The sequence below is a fragment of the Cynocephalus volans genome, chromosome 7, assembly GCF_027409185.1.
Source record: "Cynocephalus volans isolate mCynVol1 chromosome 7, mCynVol1.pri, whole genome shotgun sequence".
Classification (NCBI taxonomy): domain Eukaryota; kingdom Metazoa; phylum Chordata; class Mammalia; order Dermoptera; family Cynocephalidae; genus Cynocephalus; species Cynocephalus volans.
Window position 1 is genome coordinate 100,410,471 of NC_084466.1, and position 24,361 is coordinate 100,434,831.

The 24,361-nt window shown below is 39.7% G+C and overlaps 2 protein-coding genes across 3 annotated transcripts in view; one reads left to right on the forward strand and one right to left on the reverse strand.

Annotated features, from left to right (window-relative positions):
- The window catches only part of TET1 (tet methylcytosine dioxygenase 1), a 102,454-nt gene extending 86,253 nt beyond the window's left edge, over positions 1-16,201 (reverse strand). For both annotated transcript variants that reach the window (XM_063102762.1, XM_063102761.1), the window contains exon 1: positions 14,330-16,201. In XM_063102762.1, the coding sequence (XP_062958832.1) occupies positions 14,330-16,201 (1,872 nt within the window). The remainder of the gene's footprint in view (positions 1-14,329) is intronic.
- Positions 16,202-22,162: 5,961 nt separating this feature from the next.
- On the forward strand, positions 22,163-24,097 carry LOC134381699 (collagen alpha-1(I) chain-like). The gene is made up of 3 exons (XM_063101567.1): positions 22,163-22,258; positions 22,769-22,906; positions 22,970-24,097. The coding sequence occupies exons 1-3, from the start codon at positions 22,163-22,165 to the stop codon at positions 24,095-24,097; spliced, it is 1,362 nt and encodes a 453-aa protein (XP_062957637.1).
- The last annotated feature ends 264 nt before the right edge of the window (positions 24,098-24,361 follow it).

A 24,361-nucleotide genomic window follows, 5' to 3' on the forward strand; every position in this document is an offset into this window, starting at 1 on the left:
ACACTACATCTCTTTCAAAGTTTTACAATTCTGAAAGATAGCAGCAGTAACTCTGCTGGACTATCCTTCAACTAATCCAATTCTTCCCATCCTGCGGGCCCTTCACATTTCCTGGGTGCCCTAAGCTCAGGGACAACCCAAGTCTTCGAGTCCCAGATCAACTGTGTGGCCTTAGGCAAGTTACTTGGCCTCTCTTTACTTTATAAATTGGGGGCAGAATGTTTATTTCCTAAGATTATAGTAAGATTAAATGAGACAACAAGCATGTTAATGCTTAGTGCAGGACTGGCACTTAGTAAGTACTCAGTACACGACAGTTGTTATCAATCCTTTTAGATGTCAGTGCTTACTATATACCACTTTCACATCTATGATGAACATTATTCAATTCAACCAACATTTATTTGATGCCTATCATATGCCAAGCACTACACTGGAAGGGAAATAAAGAGGGAGAAAAAAGTTCTAGCCACTTCAATCAAGCCAATGTGGTTTCTACATGGTACAAAGTAAAGTTCACTTATAACTTTGGATGACAGAATTAAAAAAAAAAAAGACTAAATATAAGCAACAAAAGAAAAAAATAGAATGGAATTTGTCAAAATTGAAACCATTTTCTGAAATGCTCTCTGCTTCTCTAAAAAAAAAAAGAAAAAAGAAAACCATTTTCTGATGTTAAGTTGAATGAAAACTTGTATTTCAAAGAACATTATCAAAAGAATGAAAAGACAACTCACAAAGAAAATGTTTGTAAATCACACCTGATAGATGTTTAGTATCCAGAACACATGAAGAATTCTTGCAATTCAACAACAAAAATACGAATAACCCAATTAAATAATGGGCAAAGGACTTGAACAGACACTTCTCCAAAGATATACAAATGGTCAATAAGCACACGAAAAGGTGCTCAACATCATTAATCATTAGAGAAATAAATGCAAATCAAAACCATAGTGAGATAACCACTTCACACCCACTAGGATGGCAACAATCAAAAAGTCTGATAATGCAGAAATTCGAACCCTGTACATTGCTAGTAGGAATATAAAATGGTACAGCTGCTTTGGAAAACAGTTTGGCAGTTCCTCAAAAAGTTAAAGAGTGATAACATGACCCAGCAATTCCACTCCTAGGTATATATTCAAAATAACTAAAAACATATATCCACACGAAAACTTGTACACAACTGTTTATGACAGCATTATTCATAATATCCATAAGTAAAAACAATCTAACTGTCCATCAACTGATGAAATTTATTAACACCAAGGTCTAGGATTTGGTTCCCCTGACCAGCAAGCCACCAAAACAAAATCATCAGCTGATGAATTGGATATACAAAATGTGGTTTATTTATGCAATGAAATCTTTATTCAGCCATAAAATGGAACATGGTTCAACATGGATGAACCTTGCCACAAGACAAAATATTGTATGATTCCATTTATATGAAATATCCAGGATAGGCAAATCCATAGAGACAAAAAGCAGGTTAGTGGTTGCCAGGGCCTGGAGGAGGGGAGAGTGGGGAACGGCTACTTAACTGTACTGGGCTTCTTTTGGGGGTGATGAAAATATTCTAGAATCAAATAGTGGTGATGGTTGCAGGGCCTTGTAAATATACTAAAGACCACTGAATTGTACACTATGAAATGGTGAATTTTACGATATGTGAATTATATCTCAATTTTAAAAAAGAGAAGACATGGACTGTTTAACTTTCCTTTATCTTGGTGGAAAGAATGGCTCTACTATTTGTTAGCCATGGAAAATTGAACATATTTTAAAAAGTCCTATGCAGGGCCGAGCCTGTCCGCGGGTTCGGATCCTATATGGGAATGGCCAGTGCACTCACTGGCTGAGTGCCGGTCACGAAAAGACAAAAAAAAAAAAAATAAATAAATAAATAAAAGTCCTATGCAGCTAGTTAGTAGTTAAGACATAAGTGCCCTGGTTGTTGGTTCTTTAAAAAGGAAAAAGTTAAATGCTATTTTGTTTTGTTTTCCTTGCTTTACTGATTACTATTTTAACATCTCATAATGTACTAGAAGCATCTCCAGAAAATGAATTACGTGAATAAAGAAAGCAATTTAAATTCTATGTTTGGGCCGGCCCGTGGCTCACTCGGGAGAGTGCGGTGCTGATAACACCAAGGCCCCGGGTTTGGATCCCATATACGGATGGCCGGTTTGCTCACTGGCTGAGCGTGGTGCTGACAACACCAAATCAAGGGTTAAGATCCCCTTACCGGTCATCTTTTAAAAAAAATAAATAAATAAAAAAATAAAAATAAAAAATAAATTCTATGTTGCCTAAAAGACAAATCTTCCGACAATTCTGTATTAACTCCTAAACAAATTACTTACTCCTGCCAAGTGTAGGAGAAGGCTGGCCTGTTACTCAATCTGTTAGAGCATCATATTATAACTCTAAGGTGAAGGGTTTAGATGCCTGTACCAGCCAGCTGCCAAAAAAAAAAAGAAATCTAACCTATATTCTCCATCCAAAATTCCATGGCTTAGATCAACTGTGGCCTTCACTGTCTTGTCCTCCGACTTCCTCCTGCCTTGATCCTACTTTTGCTCTTTAGCAGAAAACTCACCACAAAATGGTGTTGTGTATGAAATATAATATGAAAATAAGCTGTGTAGTGTAAATGTCTAGAACACAGCAGAAACACCAAAACCCTCTCATTATACAAGGACAAGAAAATAACTGTGGCATAGCCGTCTCGCTGGAAACCACAACTATAATTCTGCATCACATGGGAACAGTGGAACCAATTCATTCATAACTTATCTTGAATCCTCCAGCAGAAAAAATGCTTTTGCAGATCCTGAGAAATGGTGTGAACCTGCTACTTCTGAGGACTTAAGTTACCTTCCTCTAAATAGCATGAATAAAGTGGCAAGAGGGAAAACAGGTAAAATTAATGAAATGAACATACAAATCTCCTCAAGGATATAATAATCACGACCGAGTTTAAGCACCTCCTATGTAGTAGGCACACTGCCAGAAATTTTATAGACATCATCTCTGCTCCTTATGGCATCCCTGCTCCACAAGGGTGACTATCTCAATATTACAAGTAGGTCACACTGATGACGACAATGGGAAAATCTAAATTCTTAGTGTAACTGTTTTCCTTAACCATCGGAACAGTTGTCAATTGCATTCTTTCAAAGCTATAAGAGTGGTGTGATCCTTTTATACTTGTTTTTATTTTGAGGAGTGGGGGATGCAACTTACATTTCTCTGAAATCCAGTAAAAGCAATAGACCATCTCTTCAGAAAAAATGAAGTATGTTCCACATAATTTTGGAGAGGTGGGATCAGATCACTGAAGTCCATTCAGATTAAGAATTTCTGATGCAGATGTGGTCCATGAACCATAAAAAACAAAACAAAAAAAACCCCCACGCAAACACAGAAAGAAAGAACTTCTGATGTAGAAGTTGTATTTTTTTGGGGGGGGGGGCAGCTGGCTGGTAGGGGATCTGAACCCTTGACATTGGTGTATAACACTGCACTGTAACTGACAGAGCTAAGTGGCCAGCCCCTTAGAAGTTGTATTTTTATAATTTCTAAAAGATCATATAAAAGACTGGTGTTGGAATCATTTAATCCAGGATCAAATTAGTCTTAGGAATTTTTGTCCAGCAACCAAAAAAACAAGGGGAAAGTTTAGCGGGACTAAAGCACTAATACAATAATAGTAATTTAAAAATTCTGATTTTCCTATGGCAGCTAAAAATATACCAAATACCAAATCTGATCTGGCTAGTAATTAGTTAGGAGAGTTGCTGAAACGCTGGCTCAGTCAGCCTCCCTGAGGGATTTAAGATGTATTTAACAAAAAGAATGTAACAAAAACTAGAGTTTCTCTTTTGGGGAGATGGAAATGAACCTGACGATCCAAAAAAATTCCTGCACCGCAACCCTCTGGTTTCCAAAATTGGTAAAGATTTAGAAATCATTAGGCATTAACTCATCAGCAGAATACTAAATATTTTGGTTGTTAATACTTTAGCTTGAAATAAAGAATCAAATGATCCCAGTGCAAGAAAATAATCTGAAGTGGGAACCAAGATTTATACAGAAAAAAAGTTTACTACCATATGGAAAATTGTAAACTACTGAAGGCTTCAGCAACAAAAAATAATTTAGTAAATTATGTTTAATCACCTAAAAAAAAAATTATGCAGGCATTAACAAAATCTTTACAAATTTCTAATGACAAGAGAAAATACTGATGATATATTGAGTGAAAAAAAATAACAGAAAAAATTTACCTCATTTGACCTCAACTATGTTATTTTTTTTAATGCAGAAAAAGTCCTGGAAGCAAATATGCCAATATATTTATGGTGGTTTCCTCTAAGTGGTAGGATTATGGTTTATTTTTTCCTACTTGCAAACTTTCTACAATACAAATTACATTATTTTGTTTTAATGTTTTCTATTATTTTTTAAAGTAACAAGCTCATTACGTAAAAATTCAAACCAAGTAGAAAAATTTAAGCAAAAAGCTAAAGTCACATATTTTCTAATATATCCCTCCTCCACCCAAAATATCCAATCCTCAGAGGTGAACTCTTCCAACAGTTTGGTTTGGTAGGTATCCTTCTAGAACTGTTTTTCTAAATTCCATTTACAATTAGAAAAATACATGATTTTGAGTTTTCAGGCTCCTTTTCTCCTTTTCAGAATTTTTAGTTTCCCAAATTTCCATCTCAGTAGAACTCACAATCACAAATACATATGGCAGTAATTTTAAACAACACAGGCAGACAGCATTTACCACGTATTTTTATTTTTTTATTTTTTATTATTATTTTATTTTTTATTTTTTATTTTTTAAAGATGACCGGTAAGGGGATCTTAACCCTTGACTTGGTGTTGTCAGCACCACGCTCAGCCAGTGAGCGAACCGGCCATCCGTATATGGGATCCGAACCCGAGGCCTTGGTGTTATCAGCACCGCACTCTCCCGAGTGAGCCACGGGCCGGCCCTTACCACGTATTTTTAAAGCACTCTCTACCTTCCTAAAAAACTTTTCCTCAAGACTTCTACTTGAATTTCTATCAGATATTTGACAAGCCTGAAAATGACATGTATAGAATAAACCTTACAAATGTTGTTTTGGAGTACTAGCTGCTGAAATAATATATTAAGTATGTACAGGATTAAATGAGTGGTTTACAGTGAAGTTGTTTTGTTTTGTTTTAAACAGACATTGGTATGTGAGAAATAGGCTGATACTTATATTTTTATAAGATTTCATTCATTCACTGATTCAACTATTTGTTCTGCAAACATTTGTTGAGCACCTATTCTGTGCTGGAAGCACCCCCTAAATCCGGGGCTTCAGCTTTAGAAGTAAATTAAGCATCTTACTTCTGATCATGGCTTTCTCTGCAGGAAAACGCTATTCTTTAAAGACAATGACTTAGTATTAATAGGGCATAATTAAATCGGAAAAAGCGAGATTTCTCTTTTGTTGCATTCATGGCAGACACGAAGAGCTGATGATTAGCCAACACCTGTGAAGACTTATGACTTGACCACTGAGACTCATTATCAAGGTAATACCTCAAATTGCTTACATTACTTTGACTTATTTGCTAGTTGTGTCTTATTTTAGTACGATAATAATGCAAAGAAATAAGATCTTTCTCTCTAGCCTTCTTGGTAACACTTGTGCCACATACATGATAGTCCCAACGATGAGTGGCTACTTGAAAAGGAGAATGACTCTTGCAGCTTTAATACCATCAACACTCTTTAAATACCTCTCTGCAATAGAAATCCAAGAGGCTGACCAACAAAAAGAGATCTGAAGTTAAGCTCTACAGCAAAATAAACATGTGCTACACTAGGGTGCTCACTGTTATACAACAGTATAACGTGGATTATGCTGACACTAGATGAAGGTGTTGGTCAGTTTCACACATTTTTCTTCCTGAATAAGAAAACATACACAAAACAGCAAGGTAAGATTTGAACTACAGTGACAAGATTTCTGAAATTAACACCCATGGGTCAGAACCAATCAAGATCAGTATGGTTTTGTTGGCATACTTGGGGTTTACACATGCATGTACACTAAAAATGTTGTTTTTTTTTTTTTTCCCCTATGTCCAGTTCTATGGTACAGTATGCTACTGAAGTCTCAGGGGTGATACAAAGAAATTCCTTAAAGGCATACTTAAGGACATATAACATCTGCCCTCAATTGAACGAGTTGGTAGCAAAAATTTGTTCCAGATGCCATATACAACACATGCCAAAATGAGATCTGGCTGTTTGAAAACACTAAGAAAAGCAGTGGCCAAGTGAGGGTAGCCCCACTCCCATTCCCACCAAAAAAGGATAAAATAAAATGAAATAAAATGAGTGTGTTAACCAATTGTAAAATGACACCTGTTGAACTAGACTTATCACATGGAAGGATTCATCCACAAATATGAGTAGACAGTCAGTGGTTCAATTTGCATCATATACTTAACTTTTCAAACACAACCTATGTAGGTATTACTATTTTTGTAGGTGGAATTTGCATTAAAGAAGATATCATGGTAATAAACACAGCACACTTTACAGTGTTATCAAGCACACTGCTATTTAATCCAACCAAACACATAATAACTCTTTAATATTTGGGGGAAAAAATCAACAGTGGCGAGAGTAAATGTGAGAGATTATTTCACTTTGGCTACATCAACTCACATACTGCTTGTCTAGTCATTCAATTAATGTTAATTAAATGCATGATATCATACCAAAATCATCTGGCTAGAGATGTACAATTCAAGACCCCACCCTCAGAAGCAGTCTATAAACAACAGTGTTTTGTTTTCTTTTGCTTTTACACACATTAAAGATCACTTGTGAAGGTGCATTTTAGCCAAAGTACCTACTCTCTATGTCTGTAAAAGCCCCTACCCTCTTTTTTTTTTTTTTACTATCTAGTATGATTATATCTAAAATGCTAAAATACAAATACACATGAGGAATACTCTAGCCAAAAGCAAATTCTTAGATGACTTAAGAGTGATAAATTTTTGTGGTTTTAATTATCTGTATTTCTGAATATGGAGAACAGTAAGCTGAACTAAGCTTGGCAGAAGACAAATAATGTTTTTTTCTCTTGGCCAAAAGAGATCTCTGGGAAGACTATCTAGGCACCTTGCTATACAGTTAAAATAATAAGCCAGGTGATAAATAAATAAATAAATAAATAGGAAGGAAGGAAGGAAGAAAGAAAGAAAAAAGAAAAAGAGAAAGAAAAGAAATTCTACCTTCTACTTTATTGTGGGGACAAAAATGTAATCTATGACCAAAAAACGTAAGTCAAATTTATTTTTATTTCTCTCAGGGATTAACAGTCAACTTTTAAAGAAATGCCTTTGGGGGTAAATACATTTTCTTTTATTTTTTTTGTGTGACCGGTAAGGGGATCGTAACCCTTGGCTTGGTGTCATCCGCACCGCGCTCAGCCAGTGAGCGCACTTGGCCATCCCTACATAGGATCCGAACCCGAGGCCGTGGCACACCCAGCACCGCTGCGCTCCCAGCGCCGCACTCTCCTGAGTGAGCCACGGGGTCGGCCCGGGGTAAGTATATTTTAAAGAAAAATATTATTACAGTTCTGTTTTTCAAATGTGTATTTGCTTCATATAAGCACTAATAAAAACTACCAAATATTATTTTAAAACTATAAATGTATTTTATCTTTCTCACCCCAAATCTCAATAATATATATAATAATTTCAAATACATGAAATATATTTACTTTCCAATATGCTGAGATATCAAAGTAAATGGCCTTCAACCATTGACAATAGCACCAAATACCTAGGAATAAAACTAATAAAGTATGGCTGGCTGGTTGGCTCAGTTGGTTAGATAGAGCATGGTGTTTTAACCCCAAGCTCAAAGGGTTCAGATCCCCATACTAGCTAGCTACCCCCCCGAAAAACTAAAAACAAAACAAAAATAACTCTTTGGGCCGAGCCCATGGTGCACTCGGGAGAGTGCGGCGCTGGGAGCGCAGCGACGCTCCTGCCGCGAGTTCGGATCCTATATAGGAGTGGCCGGTGCACTCACTGGCTGAGCGCCAGTCACGAAAAAGACCAAAAATAAAAATAAAAATAAATAAAAATAACTCTATGCTAAAAACTACAGAACATGATTGAAAGAAATTTCATAAGACTTACATAAATAAAGATATATTATGGTCATGGACTGAAAGATTATATTTAAAAATGTCAATCCCTCCACATTAATCCATATATTCAACATATCACAGGCAAAATCTCAGCACTGTTTTTTGTTTGCTTATTTGTTTTTTGGTTTTGCTGTATAGTACAGCCCCGGAGCATAGTGTTATCAGCACCACACTGTAACCAACTGAGCTAGCCCACCTTTAGCAGTTTGTTTAGTGGAAATTTACAAGCTGATTCAAAAGTTTTTATGGAAATACAAAGAATTACTAGAAAAATAACCCAAGTCAATATTGAAGAAAGCTGAAAGACTGATATTACCAGTTAGCAAGACCTGTTATAAACTGTAATAATAGTTTAGACATAAGGATAGATTAAAAAAAAAAAAAAAAGTCAATAAATAGAGTCTAGAAAAAGACTCAAAACTTATCAATCATTTGATAAATGACAAAGTTGACATTGCAATAGCAGGAAAAGTATCATTTCAATAATGGGGCTAGTCAATCCCTGTGAAAAAGAATAGATCGTGACTCCTATCTTGCACCGTATACAAAACCAATTCCAGATCTATTATACAACTAAATATGAAAGGAGGGGCCGAGCCCGTGGCGCACTTGGTAGAGTGCTGCGCTGGGAGCGCGGCGACGCTCCCGCCGCGGGTTCGGATCCTATATAGGACTGACCGGTGCACTCACTGGCTGAGTGCCGGTCACGAAAAAACGACAAAAAAAAAAAAAAAAAAAATGAAAGGAGGACAGCCAGTTAGCTCACTTGGCTAGAGCCCGGCGCTGGTAACACCAAGTTCAAGAGTTCAGATCCCCTTACTGGCCAGCCGCACACACCCCCCCCAAAAAGTGAAAAGTAAAAAAAATAATAATAACTTTTTTAGAAGAAAGCAAAAGAGAATATCCTCATGATCTCGGAATTGCCAAAAACACAAAGATTTTTAAAACAGGACACAAAAAACTATCATAAAGGAGAGGACTGGTCATGCATGAAAGTTGGCTGATTGGTTAGAGGACAACCTTTTAACACCAAGGTCATGATCCTCTTACTGGCCAGCCAAAAAAAAAAAAAAAAAAAAGTTAACCTGCATTTCTGTTCACTAAAAGGGATGATCAAGTGAGTGAAAATTTAAGTCACAGAATAGGAAAAGATAATTACAATAATATTCAACAAAGAATTAATATCAAAACATAATGAAATCTTATAAATCAATAATGAAAAGGCAGAAAAAACAATTTAAAAATAGTCAAATGGCTTAATATTTTTGGTGGCTGACTGGTGTAGGATTCCAACTCTTGACCTGCTATTATCAGCATTACACTCTACCAAGTGAGCCAATCGGCCAGCCCTTAGGAGGCATAAAGATGGTAACTATATGGCAACGAGCATATGAAAAGTAGCTCAATTTCATTAATTATGGAGGAAATGTAATGTAATGATGCCATTACCTACCCCCAAAAATGATTAAAATAAAACAAGACAGAAAATTTAAAGTGCTGGCAAGGATGTGGAATAAGTGGAACTCTCCCACGCTAGTGAAGGAAGTCTTAAGTGGAACATCACAGCTGCTTGGTAATATCTGTGAAAGCTGGACCTATGCATTATTTTATGACCTAGCAATCCCACTCCTAGGCATATACCCAATAGAATGCAGGCACATATTCACCACAAGACACATATAATACTGTTTATTAAAAGTAGAATGGATAAATATATTGTGATATGTACATACAATAGAATACTATACTGTAATAAGAAGGAATAAACTATAAGCTGTAAGCTATATTATGGATGAAACCCACAAACATAATATTAAGCAAAAGAGGATACAACTGTTTCTTGCTGTCCCAGAATAAGCATCCCTCAGAGAGCGTGCGCCCTCTTCTGCCTCTGCATGAACTGTTTGTTGGATGGCTAGGTCTATCTACCTCCAGAGTTCAGTATAATGACAACCTAATACATTCTTCAGAATTGGCCGTCTGGGGAGAGAAGAGAAGGAGGATGAGAAAGAATGGGTGCCATCAAATATACGGGAACCCTGAAATAGAATAGAAACAGAAATAGGTGGACGAAAATTGTATTTCAAATAAACAACATAACCACATTGGATGATGCATGGGTGTTACAGAGAGACAGAGACTAATTCAAGTACCTTTTGAACATAACAGTTACATTCCAGTAACAATAATCACGTCTATCACCAAGATCATGGTTTCCAAGTACTGTACTATTCTCCACTAAAAGGAACCAACTTTCCTTGGTTAAATAGGTGACTTTAGGTCTAGAACAGGACAGAAAGTACATAAGCCTAGAACACTTGTACCAGAAAATAAACAATCAAAGAATGATTGAAGGTTCTCCCTGGACAAATTTGGGACAATCTGAGCATCGAATTAAGTAATGATAATAAAGCACTATAACCCACTGAATATAATAAAAAATTCATGCATTCACACTAAAGTATATAAACAAGCAAAGTACTTAAGTAAATAAGAAGGAAAAGTTCATCCTTAGAGTTTAAAACTAACTAAAAGATTTAGAAGAAATGATGGAAATAGAGAATCACCATTTGGCAATCATCAGGCAAAAATCAACGATGGGTGCTAAAGCTAGGAACTGAAAATTTGAGGGGTAGTAGAATATTTACAAAGTCCCAACTTCCCTATGAGATAGCTACTGAGTGCAAAGGGAAAAGTACTAACTTTTACAAAAGCTGGAAGTCTTTCCCTTAACCAAGTGATCAAAATGAAGATCATGAATAGTGTGATAAACTCACATCACACCTGCTTCCTGATATAATGGTATTCTCACAAAAATGTATAACTGAAATCTAGTCATGAGGAAACATTGGACACTCCCAAATTGAAGGACAAAATAACTAATCTAAAAATTTTCAAAAGTAGTAATGTCATAAAAGACAAAAATTGAGGAACTCTTCCAGACCCCCCCTGAAAGTATATGATTCCCTTTATATAAAACCCCAGAAAATGCAAACTACTCTATAGTGACAGGAAGAACAGTGTTCGTCTGGGAGGAAGGGTACAGGGAGGTGGGTAGGGACTACAAAGGGGCACAAAGAAACTTTTGGGAGTGATGGATTTTGATTGTGATAATGGGTACACAGTGTATACATATGTCATATTATCAAATTGTGCACTTTAATATGTGCAGTTCACTGTATGTTAATTATACCTCAATAAAGCTGTTTAAAATTTTGAGGAGCTGTTCCAGATTAAAGGAGATCAAAGGAACATTTTCTTATAGGACAATTGGTGAAATATGAATGAGGTTTGTGGATTAGACAGTAATAATGGTTCAATGTCAATTCCCTAATTGTAATAATATAACTGAATATCCTTGTTTGTAGGAAATACACTCTAGCATGTAGGGGTGAAGGATATCATGTCTGCAAAACTCACTCTCGATTGGTTCAGAAAAAGAGGGAGAGATAAAGTAACGAAGTAATAGGATAAAATGTTATCGTTTAGGCATTATGGATGAAAGGTATACCAAATTCTCTGTACTACTCTTGAAACTTTTTTATAAATTTGAAATGATGTCAAAATGATGAAATTTTTAATAAAGAATGTTATAATTAGGATATTACAACTAACAGCCAAGATATTCATTCAGCCATCAACAAATTTGTTTTTGTCCCATACTGATGGATCTTGACAACAGTGACCAGATTTGCTTGCCAGAGCTACAGATATAAACCACATGTCAACATCTAAATTTACAAATTTGGTTATCTGAGTCACAAATATATTTTCTTTTAACTAACAAGTATTTATTATGCACATCACCATGCCAAGCTAGCCAGGCAGTTAGAGGAACAAAGTCACCCGGTATGGAACCTGGGGAACACACATATACAGTGATGACACGGTAAGGGGTGAGTGAATGGTTGGAGTTTTGTCAGATTGGGAAAGGAAGAAGAGTGTGACATGGGCATGCAGACTGAGGCAAGAACGTGCACTGTGAGCTTGGAGACATGTAAGTAGGGCTGGCCAGTTAGCTCAGTTGGAGCTCAGTTGGCTAGATTGTTATAACACCAAGGTCAAGGGTTCAGATCCCCTTCCTGGCCAGTCACACACACAAGAAGTAAGTAGCTGAATACTGCTGCAGCCTCAAGTATAATGTGAAGAGAAATGAAGGCAAACAACAGAGGAGGTCAGCTGTGCCAAGATCTTAAAGGTCATGTATTCCATACTAATGAATCTAGACTTCATCTATAATTGAAAGGTGCTGAAGGTTTTGCTCTTTTTTCTTTTGTTTTAATTCAGTGAAATATGTCACATATACAGAAAAACACTAACTTAGGTAAGGAGAATCAATTACAGAAAGAAAAGTTGAACTGCACCAGAGTTCAACTTGTTCAACTTCCTGGCTTCTCTGCTAGCTGGAATATTGATGACTACCTCCAGGGCATGGCCCAGAGAAGTACAATAAATACTTGTTGACAATAAAGAGAACACTGAGATTGTCCCAATAAGAGATAAAGACCTCAACTATAGCAGTGGCCAAGAATACGGAGAGGTAGGAGCACTCAAAGCCTAGCTCAGATCTTATAGAGAGCAAGATAATCTAGATGGGTGAGGAGAGGCAGACATCAAAGATGACTAAATTTTCTATTTTGGCGACCACATAGATGGTAAGCCATTGAACCAAACATAATGCAAGAGGAGCAGCAGTTTTGGGAAAGAAGAGAACGAATGTGTTTATACCTATTAGAGTGTTTTTGGCAATGATGCACAGCTAACAATGCCACAAATCAGTGGTTTACAAGGGAGTTCCCTCTGCTAGAGATATTATTACTAAGTGTTTTAGATATTTGTAAACTATTCAGTCACTAGTCACATTTGATCTACTAACACATGTGTGAAATGTTTTTTTTTTTTATTTTAAATTTTAAATTTTTATTTATTTATTTATTTTATTTTATTTTTTAAAAAGATGACCGATAAGGGGATCTCAACCCTTGGCTTGGTGTTGTGAGCACCACTCTCAGCCAGTGAGCCAACCGGCCATCCTTATATAGGATCCGAACCCATGGCCTTGGTATTATTAGCACCACACTCTCCCGAGTGAGCCATGGGCTGGCCTGTGAAATGTTTGAGTAAAGGAAGATTATTCATTGTGGTAAGGTTTGTAATAACAAAATATTTTTGGAACACCTTAAATGCCCATCAATACATGATTGGTTAAATATCTAGTCTCTTGTTTGCAATGACTCAAAGAGGAAATCAGCATTTTTTAACCAATAATTTAAATCAGAAATGAAATAGAAAAGGCTGACCGAATACTTCACAATACCTTTAAATCTATCTATTCTGCCATACATGCATTCATAGTAGACACAATAACCGTAACTTCAAGTGAATTATCTAAAAATCAAAAAACACCATATTTGGCATGTGTTTTAAAAGTCTGAAAAGCAACGGTTTGAGTTTTAACCAAGCTCCATAAAATCTTTTAAATAAATCCTAAATCAACCAATGCTTTTACTACCTTAGGTTCATATATAAACCGTGATAATAATAATGTTTGTATATCACTTTGAAGCTTACAAACCATTTTTACTTAATCCCAACAACACTATGTAGAAATCACTGGCCCAAAGTTAAGATGAAAGCTGTGTTATTATTATGCAAAGTTCCAAGATTAAGGATGCAGTTTTATTCTTTCAAAAGGAAAGAAATTTAATTTCTCTGGTTTTGGGGCTGCAAGGGAGTTAATAAATTTGTTCCACTCTTACTTTTTAAGTCTGTAACTTCCAAGAAAGACATGCAACTAGCCAAAATGAGGCATTTTGGAAATCTTTGCAAAACCACATTTTATATCATTTCCCTACATTTCCACTAAATCCTATAGTGGAAAAACTGTTTGTTCTGGTTTTCTGGGACAAATTCTAAAAATAAGCTAAGGCATGAATGCTCAAGACATATTTCAGGTAGGTCCACAAGCTCTTATAGATAACTTAAAGCAACGTTTTACCAAAGTAAAAGGATGTAACACTGAAACAAATTGTCTCTGCACAGATCTGTATACCAAGTGTCAGGAGAGACTTCCAGCCCCTTGGTTATTTACTCACCTCCAAAGGCACAATGACGGATGGTTTCTTTTTCAGCTCCTCACATTTCCTCTTCTTACAGATCTGATGGCTGTTCTTTCTGTTCTTGCAGTAGGTACATTCACCACAGTTGGTCTTCTGCTGGCAGGGCTCACAGACCCCACATCGCTTCCGTTTCTTCTTTTCCAAAGTAGGTAGCAAAGTTGTATAGGAAGGAGAAGGGGAGGTATTGACAAGTGCCCCTGTCATAGATACCACTGTGGGGATGCTGGTCATGCTGGCCTGAGAACTCCCTCTTTTCAACTTGCTAGGACCAGCCTGGGAGAGGTGAGCAACACTGGGTGAAGCCTGGCAGAGTCTTCTCTCAGGAGCTAATTGGAACCCCTGAGTGGTAGGTGATGGAAAGCTTACATGAACCTGCTTTTCATTTTCTACATTGCTTGCAGCCATTCCTGGAGGTACCGAACTTATCTCTGAGTTTGATGACAATCGAGGAGTGTGTCCTGAGCACAAAGGCAAAATCTGCATAGCACCCTGGACCTCAAGCCCATGTGAGGCAGTTCTCTGGGGCTCAGGCCATTTGGGGAGAGAATTATAGGTAGCAACTGGGTTTGGAGGAACAGGAAGGAAGACAGGAAGGTCTGGGACAGCACTTCCACCCCCACCAAGAGTTTCTTGTTCTAGGATAGTACCAAAAACCTCTCCTTGGACTGGAGTAGCACCGGGAACCTCTGGTGGGTCTGGGATCTCACCCAGGGCCTCACCATGGACTGGGTTAGCACCAGGAAATTTCCACTGATGCGGGATAGCACCTAGGACAGAGGTGGTATCAGGAACTTCCTGTTGAACTGGGGGAGCTTTGAGGGCTTCTTGATGATCTAGTTTAGCACCAAGGGCTTCTGGTTGTGACCCCACCAAGAGGAGTTTTATTAGCGAGGTGGGGTGTACAGATCCACCAATAGACAAGCAGTTTCTAAGGCCCAGTTCAGGGATAACCTTATTAGAACTGGAGGTGGGGCAGCAATCACGTTCACTTTTGATGGGATCAGATAGCTTAAGAGATTCTACTTGTGAACCCAAGTCTTCCAACTGAATGTTAGGGTTTCTTTGAGAGGTAACTATGGGGGCTGCTCTTTGGGGCAAAGGAGCACACGCAGTGTCCCGAGCAAACACTCTAGGGGAATCACTGGTATCACTCAATGTCTCTTCAGAGAATAGTCCTTCACTACAACTCACCCCTTCCAGTGGCCCAGAAAGGATCTCTGTTGCAGGGGAGCTGTGAGTGGGGACATTTATTTTGGAATCTTCAACCCTTTGGGACCAAGACTGCATTGTCTTTTGGCTCTCACCTTTAATTAAAGATGCATTTTGTATACCAGTTAGATTCTCTATATTAGGAGGGATTAGGGGGTCCTGCATTGGGACTGAACCATTTTCTGAGTGCTTTATTCCCATGTCAGTGAGTACCTTACAATCACACTCATGTTGCTTTTCTAAACTCTTAGAAGTTGAAACTTTCTTAGGTTTGGCTATGACCAAAGGGGGTTGGGAGAGTCGTCTGCTAAGAGAGGTGCTTCTCAGAGCCATTGTAAACCCATTGCAAGTTAAGGACTCCGGGTTCTGAAAAAGAACCTCAGTCCTATCCAAATTCATGCGTGCAGCTCCAGCTCTTGTCAGAAGGCTTCTGACTGGCATAGATGGTTTGGGTTCTGTGTTTTTCTTAACATCTCTTTCTTGAATTAATTGCTTTAATTTTCCAGGGCTCACAGTCTTGACCAATGCCACATTTTTGTTGGCTGGCTTGGATGTCTTCTTCAGTTGGCTGTTTTTCTTTTGGTTTAGATCTTCCTTTCTGACTAATCTGGAAGGCCGAGCATGGCGAGACCGAGACATAGCTATGGAGTAGGAAAAAATGAAAGAGCATGGGAAACAGAGTCATTGGTCCTTTGGAAAGTCTCAGTTCTGAGGAGAATCTGAATGTATTGTTGTTGAGGTCAGTCACACAAAGTTTTGATCTGAAATAACAACAAAAAAAATTGGAAGATGAGTCTTTTTCCTATATATTCTCCCATTTGAAATAGAATATTTTCTATTAATTATTGTTTAAAATTAGGGAACCACGAATTTTACTACAAAATAAAAATATAATAGGCACAAAAATACTAAAATATTCTTTAAACCTTGGATTTACTATAAAACTTCCTTAATTACTATGACAACTGATTGAGTTTAGAACATTCTATGAATAAGTAAGCATGGAGATTTGTCTGCATTAGAGACCACACCTGTTGTAGTTACATGTATTTTATTTTATTAGTATTATTATCATTTTTGGTGGCTACCTGGTACAGGGATCAAACCCGGGGGGGGACCTTGTTGTTATCAGCACCTAACTGAGCTAACTGGCCAGCCTTAATTACATGTATTTTAGAGCATAAATCCCAATCTCTACAATCTGGATGCTTTAAAAATGATCTCTTAATCTTTTGTCTGAGCACATCCCCACCCAAACAGAGATATCATCTATTTGACAGTAAAGCTAGTAAAGCAAGAGAAAAGGTTTACATAATCCAAGAAACTCTACCACCTGGAGATCCAATAATATTAATACCACATTCCAATTAACGGTCCACAAAATTTGAACTTTTCACACAGTCACAAAAATAGCGTAAAATCTCAGGAGTTAATATTGACGTATTAGGTTACAAATAGGACTCACGGGTCCAATAAATATCTGTAGAGTACCTATTATGTGTAGGGAAGATATTGTGGTAGCACTGCCCTCACTCAGAAAATGAAGGCTCTCTTTTCTTTTTCACCCAAGTTAATCTAAAGACTGCTGGTCCTAAAATCCCTTCGACCAAGGGACCCAAAAGTTTCATGATGAATGCCTATGCAAGGAAATTGGAAAATAAGAAGAAAATGAGATAATTAGAATGATAAAAGCATACTAGGAAAGCAACTAATATTTGAAAGATAAGCAGAAAAAGAGGAGAAAATGAAAGAGTTGACCAACAGCCATCACCAATTGCCTTTGCCTCTCCTCAGATTGCCTACCTTGACCCAAAACAAGAGCAAGCTGTCAACAAGAACAAAGCTCACCACACTAATATATCAATAATCTCTCCAAAGATCACACAATCAAGAATTTGACAACAGACCAGTTGAAAATTCTTTAACAGTTGACAGGTTGAATTTGTAAGTGTGTTGTAAGAAAACAGTTGCCAACAATTCATGTGTGTGACTAAGTGATCAGCAGTCACGAGAAAAAGAAAAAAAAATGGGACAGTGTAAGATTTTGCATGAAACTGAATTTATTCACTTTAAACAACTTTCCTATATTCTGAAATTATGTCTTCCTGTTTTCTCCCATTAAAATGTCCTTCCTAAAATAAGTAATAAAAAGCCCTTTCTTCTGTGAAAGAGTAGCGGTAGGCTTCTTTCTTTCTTTATTTATTAGGCAGTTGGCTGGTACGGGGATCAAACCCTGAACCTGGGTGTTATTTGGCACCATGATCTAACCAACAAAGCTAACTGGCCAGCTCTATTTTTTAATGTTATTAATTGGCATAGTAAAGGGTTGACAGCCTTCTGTCATCCTCAAACTTTGTTTTTTGCTTTTTGTTTTACTAATCTGATTCAGGTAATCCTGGGACTCACAAGTTGTTTTAGTGGCTAGAGATGGTCTCACATAAGAAAACCTGAGTTTGAATCTCACATAAGAATACACTGAATTTGAATCTGTGATCACCAGCTGTGTCCTTCTGCAAACTACTTAACTGAGTCCACATTTCTTCATCTGAAATGAGGTTGTTTTGAGGTTTCAATGGGCTCCTACAGGGAAAACTTAGTAGCACTGGTTTCATCTTTGTGGTATCTGAGGTTGAATGTGGGGGGAGATGAGTGGCAGGGAGAGAAGTTGGATTTTGAACACAGGCAAACCTGTGTTCAGTTTTCAGGTCAGAAACATTACTAGCCATGTGATTTTGATGAAGTCCTCGGTCTCTCTGTACCCCAGTTTCCTTACGTGTAACAGAATAGGAAGCATAATAGTATTGAGCTCATTGGGTTGTCATGAGAATAAAATGAGACATGTGTAAAGGCTTATTAGCCCAAGGCTGGGACATAAAAGGTTTTTCATAAGTAGGAGCTAAAAAAATATCTGGTCACTACTCCAAAATAAAAAAAAAGAAGAAGAGAAAATATGTTATGTGGTAATTATCATTATCATGGAACCAGTTCAACCCACAGTTTGCCATACCCTATAGAATGAGATCTTGTTCTTTCATTTCTGTTCCCACCTTATACACTATAGGTCACACTATAATGTAATAAGAGATCTCAAAGCACAACATTTCGAGTCAATGCACTGTGACTTTCAGACATACTAGACATTAGTGATAACATTAATTACACAAAAAATAACATTTTCATTTTGATAAATCTGTATTAAATACAAATACTAGGCCAGAGAATACTTCACTTGAATTCTTGGCATCTCGGCTAACAAAAATGTTTTGGCTTGCAATAAGTAACTTTTTGGATATGAAAAACTGTAAGCTGTTTTCTCTAAAGACCTGTTTTTTGTACCAGCATTTTTAGAAAACAAAAAGACATTCCAATTCCAAACTCCAGAAAGTCAATAATATCTTTACAATTATACTTTTTCATTATGAAAAGCAATCCATTTCAACCTCTAGAAATTCAACAATATCACTATTAGTATGCTTTATCTCTTGAATCAAGATTACATTGCTAAACCATTATTAGGAGCATATAATCTAGGAATTGCAATCAGCCATGAAAATTGAAATTCATATCTGTACCCAAGTAATCTGGATGTGCCAGACAGTGTCACGGGATCTGCTTTTGAAAGTAGTTTATAAATTTATCTCTGTCTCATCTATATTCTTTTATATTTTTAAATTGAAGTGCTTTAGAAATTCAGTCTTGTAATTAAGATAGTGTTTACCATTCAAACGTTATCTTCTAAAAAAAGACCCTGCCAAGGGAATGGAAAAGGTATGAGCAACACGGATTGGGAAAATGCGGCCTCTTTAAATGGTAACAGCCTTTTTATGAGATCTTGAAAGAGGCCAATGACCCCTGAAAACCCCAACTGCAGGGGAGAAAACCCCTGGGTACCACCCAGCCAAAGAATCAGAGACAATCAGAAACAAAATAAGGGCTCCTACAAGACCCTAATTTTGTCACCCTTGGCTCTATTGATGAAATGTAAACTTCTTTATGATAAACTAAGTTGTCCTAAGGGCTGAACTCTTGGAGTAGGGGCAGCAAGCTTTTCTTGAAATTTTGGGGATGGGGGTGGGGAATGTAGCCCATTCCATTAAATAGGCCCACCTTTAAATATAAAATTACTCCCGAAGATGTCCTGAAATGAATTTTCCTTTTTAATTTGTAAACATTATTAAATGCTCTAATTCCATTTTTAGGTTTTTTTGAGTATTTAACTCATACAAAAAGACATATTTACAAATCAATACTCAGATTCAGTCACTCCGATGAACTAAAACATTTTTTGAACAGTTAAATCTCCCTTGTGTACTCTCTTCTCTAATTCCTCTTCCATTTTTCATTTCTGATGAAAACTGTTGTTTCAATATTTCTCAAAATCAGTTTTATTCTATCCTAAAATATCTTCAAAAGTCTCAGTGCTGTGCAGATAGCTACATGACAACATGCTCTAAGCAGAAAACAAGACTGGTGACCCTGTTAATAAATGTACATGGTGGGATGAGGAAGGGGAACCATGTGCAATTAATTGACACCATCCTGTGAGTTCTTATTGTCATGGAAGAGAAAAAACAAAAAACAAAAACAAAAAACCAACTCTGGGATGCAAAACATAACTCATTTAACAAATTTTTCACCGGAGGTCACCAACACCCCTAACCCACAATAGAATATTTTTCCCCCCTAAAATGTTCTTGTGACATAGGGGACTAGAGTATATGAGATCCAAAATTATAGGCCTGGAGCTAAGCAGCTCATAATTTGAGACATAAAAGACATAATGCTAGCCCAAAGTAGAGAATAAAAGGTTAAGGACAGAGTGCAGAAGTGGCCCAAAGCAGGTCCTGAAGCAAGCATTGATATAACCATGGCCTGTTTAAGGGTCTGCCAATTATTCGCACATAATTTAAACTTACCTAACCAAATTGGTCAACAAATAGGATCAGAATTGAGCTTACAAAGTGATAAGAGGCTTTCCCTAAGGGAGCCTTTTTTACAATTATTAAAATAGTCTCCTTGCCTAGAAAAAGAAAAGTTGACTTCTTAAACTGTTGTCTGTATCAGTTGCCTGTCAAGGACAATATTGACAGCACCATGTCAGAAAATCCTCTCCCACCTACCTCCTTTTTCTGGATCTTCCAAAGTCCATTGAGCTGGCAATGGATGAACTGATTTAATCATCCAGTCCACACGTCAATTTAAAAATAAAATTGCAATCCTTCCCAATACCAGCAGTGGCCAAAAAAGTGGTATTTGCATACATACAGCTATTTGCAAAAGAGGCTATGATTTCATAGTCCCGTCCATTCAGCTCCATAGAACTTAAAGCCTCTTGCACTTGGCTGAGAAAAACAAGACTTAAAACATTTCTTTTAAAAAGGCACCACCTGGCTCAGTTTCTTCCAGCAACTAAGTTCCACATCTAAAGGAAGAGGAGGCGGGCAACTGCTTGCTGTTCCTAGATAGTTTTCTACCACAGGAAGTGTGAGAGCCTTCGGCACATGGAAAGGATGTTCAGGGAAACTCACTAGAATGCCAGCAGATTTAGTCAAAGGCTCCTTCCATATGTAAAACATCCCTGCTGCCCTGCAGAGAGCAAGGAAAAAAAAAAAAATGCCAAAAAGGGCCAAGAAAAGGGAAGGGACGAGTTAAAATGGAGATAGAATGACCTTTCCAAAGACAAGAAAAGCATATAACACATTAGGAGGAGGAAGAAGAAAATGCATAAGAAAAAGGAAAATGTCTAAAAAGAAAAAAAAAATTACATTAATAAAGCAACATAAAACATAAAAAGATAACTGGATCAAAATGCCCAAAGACTAAAAGTAAAAAGTAAAGGTAAAAAGACCAAGGGGAAAAAGAGAAATTAAGTGTGCAGAAAAGGAAAAATACAGATGCACAGGAGATGGGGGAGGGGAGGGACAAACCAGATTAAGATTGGAGAAGGAACAGAAACAAAGGGCCGGGACCATGGAGATCCAAACCTACAACCCATAGATTCTGGAAGACTAATGCTAAGAGCGATAGTTAACTCTCATTAAAATGGTAAGTTGTGGTCCCAGAGTTGTAAATCTGGGCTGCTAATGTTTGCAAAGAGAAAGGGACATTGTATGTCATTTCCCATATAACTTTATTCTGAATTTTAATTGAAACCATAACTTAGCTTTAAAGACAGAGAGGGGCTGGCAGGTTAGCTCAGTTCCTTAGAGCATGGTGCTGATAATATCAAGGTCCAGGGTTCGATCCCCCTACCAGCCAGCCGACAATAAATAAATAAATAAATGAAAAATAAAGACAGAGGGGTTGATAATCTAATTAAGATCCCTTAATTGGGGGAAGGAGGGGACTTAAGTTTTAACTTGTGTAACCAATACTGATAAATCAGGAAACACACCAAAAATCACGTAAGTCTTTTAGTTCTTGGAAATAATAGGGACTAACCTCCAAACATCTCTTTAACTATTTACAAGTGTGCCCCCTTGTTTAAGTGTAGTCAGAAATTCCTAATATGCTCTAAATAGCCCTTGACCTAGCTGGTTAAGAAGCTCTCCCCTCCCCCCTCTTTTTTTTTTTTTTTTTTTTTTGGTATCCTGAGTCCTAATGAAGCCTAATTTCACTTTACTTGTGGCGGGGGTGAGGGGTGAGGGGCGGACCCGAGGTTGCTGCCCTGCAGCGCCTCCCTTCAACGCGTCCCGGGTGCAGCGCGCGGCCCACCCTGCCGAGCCAAGGCTGGGCACCTAGTCGTTTCCTCTCTCGAAGGTCTTGAAGCTCTTTTCAAACGTCTCTTCATAAAACAGTCATTGCTATGATGTTGTCATGCCGCTCACTTCGTGCCCGAGAATGGAACCCGGCAGGAGAAGGGGAGGCACAGAAATGATTTACGCATGATGGTGGGTTAATTTAGAAGGAGGGCGAGTTGGGGGGCGGGGAGAAGACCACTAGTTCAAGCTTTATCTGTTCTCTTGGAGACATATTAATCTTCAACGAGTCAGAAATGCCCGGTGTGGGTTCCCCGTTCACGTGGAAAGGTTACTGGCGCCGGCTAGTTGCTCCCTGACCACTGCTCGTAAAAGTGCTCGTATAGGGACTGCACAGCCCTTCCAGAAGATGAGATCAGGAGTGCGGGGGGAGGGGGCCTGGGGACAGGGGGGGAGGGGGAGGGAGGGGGAGGGGAGCGAGAGTTTTAAACCAATTTCCCCTTCGCAGGCAGAGAAGTGGCGGCAGCCCCCGCCGCCTCCTAGCCTTCGGGCGGGGACCCGGTCGCTCCAGTGTCGCACGGCGAGTCCCGGGCACCCAGCTCTGAGTACCTCCCACCCTCGGGGCTCGCTCCGGGATCCTGCTCCAGTGGGACTGATGTGACCGCCACGCCAGCATGTCGTAAGAGTTTCTTAAAAGCAATTTTGACAGAACGTGATCATCGTCCCCTCGTCTCTTCCTCCTCGTGGCTTGCCACTCCAGGTCAGCTCTAGCAAGACTCCCCAGCTGCCTCCACTAAGGTTCACCCGAACCCCCTCCCGAAACTCTCAGGAAGGCAGGCGCCGAAGTCTCCCTCCCGATCTGTCCCTAGAGAAGTATGCGGGGAGGGACAAAACGGATTTGGGACGTGCGCCCGAGCACCGGACAGCCCGAGCTCCCCGCCCCGCAACTTGCACGAATTCTTGCCTCTCCTCCCTCCGAGGCGCCCCGACCTCCGGCTGCCCTAAGAGGCTCGGCAGTCTCCAGGACGTTCAGCGGTCTCCCCCGGGCCACACTTGCCCTCTCCCAGCCCCATTCCCAGCAGAGCCCGGGGTCCGAGCCCCAGGCATCCCCGCTGCCCCCATCCGGCACCCAGGCCGGGCCTCGGGGGTGGGCGGCCGCGTCCTCCGGCCGGGGGCATTGTTTACCACCCGCAACAAAAGCGCCCCGAGCAGCCCGGGGTGGGGGATCGCGGCGGGGAGCTGGCCCACCCCGGCGGCCGCAGGAGAGCCGCAGCCACCGAGCCCCCGCCACGTCCAGCCCACGCTGGAGGCCGCCTGGGCACTCCCCTCCGGCCTGGGCGTCCGAGTCCCCGCTGCCCCCATCCCTGCCCTCTGCCCCGGCCCCACCTCACCCCTGGCCGGCTCCGGCTCCCAGGGCAGCGCGCGATCCCCGGCTCCAAGCCTGCACCAGCCCTCGAGCAAACTTCCCAACTCACTCCTGTCCTACAACTTTGGAGCTCGGGGCACCGGCAGGCGCGGCTGGTGCGGGCGGGCCCGGGCAGACACCTACCGGCTCCTGGAACGGTCAGGGCCCGAGCCCCCAGGGTGGGCGGCTGCTTTCCAAAGGTCCACGGTGGAGAGGCAGGTAAAGCTGCATGACTGGGGCGGGGCACGGGGGGCGTCCCGGGGGGCAGACCCGGGAGCAGAGGGGCCAGTGGCTGCGCGCACAAAGCGGCGCCGGAGAGGACTTCGCGGCCACTCCCCGCCAGGTCAGCCCCCCGGAGCCGCAGTGTCTCCCCAGGACAGACCTCAGGGAGTGAAGCTGGGGCTCAGCCTTCGCTGGACCCTGCACCGCTGAGCGAGAGGCAAAACGCGAGCTGGATTTCCCTAAACCGGAGCCGGACTCCCCCGTCGACCACTCCCACTCCTCCTTCCCTTCGCCCCCCGCCGCTCTCCCAACATCCTCCCACCCCCTAATGTTGGAGGGGGAGAGGTAGATGTCAAGATTTTGTCATTACCTTTTTTCTGAGGGGCTCTTGGGCTGAGTGAGAAAAGTTTTTAGGATCCCTTAATTGAATGTTTATAGATACACGAAGGGGGTGCCAGGTCAGAGATGACACCA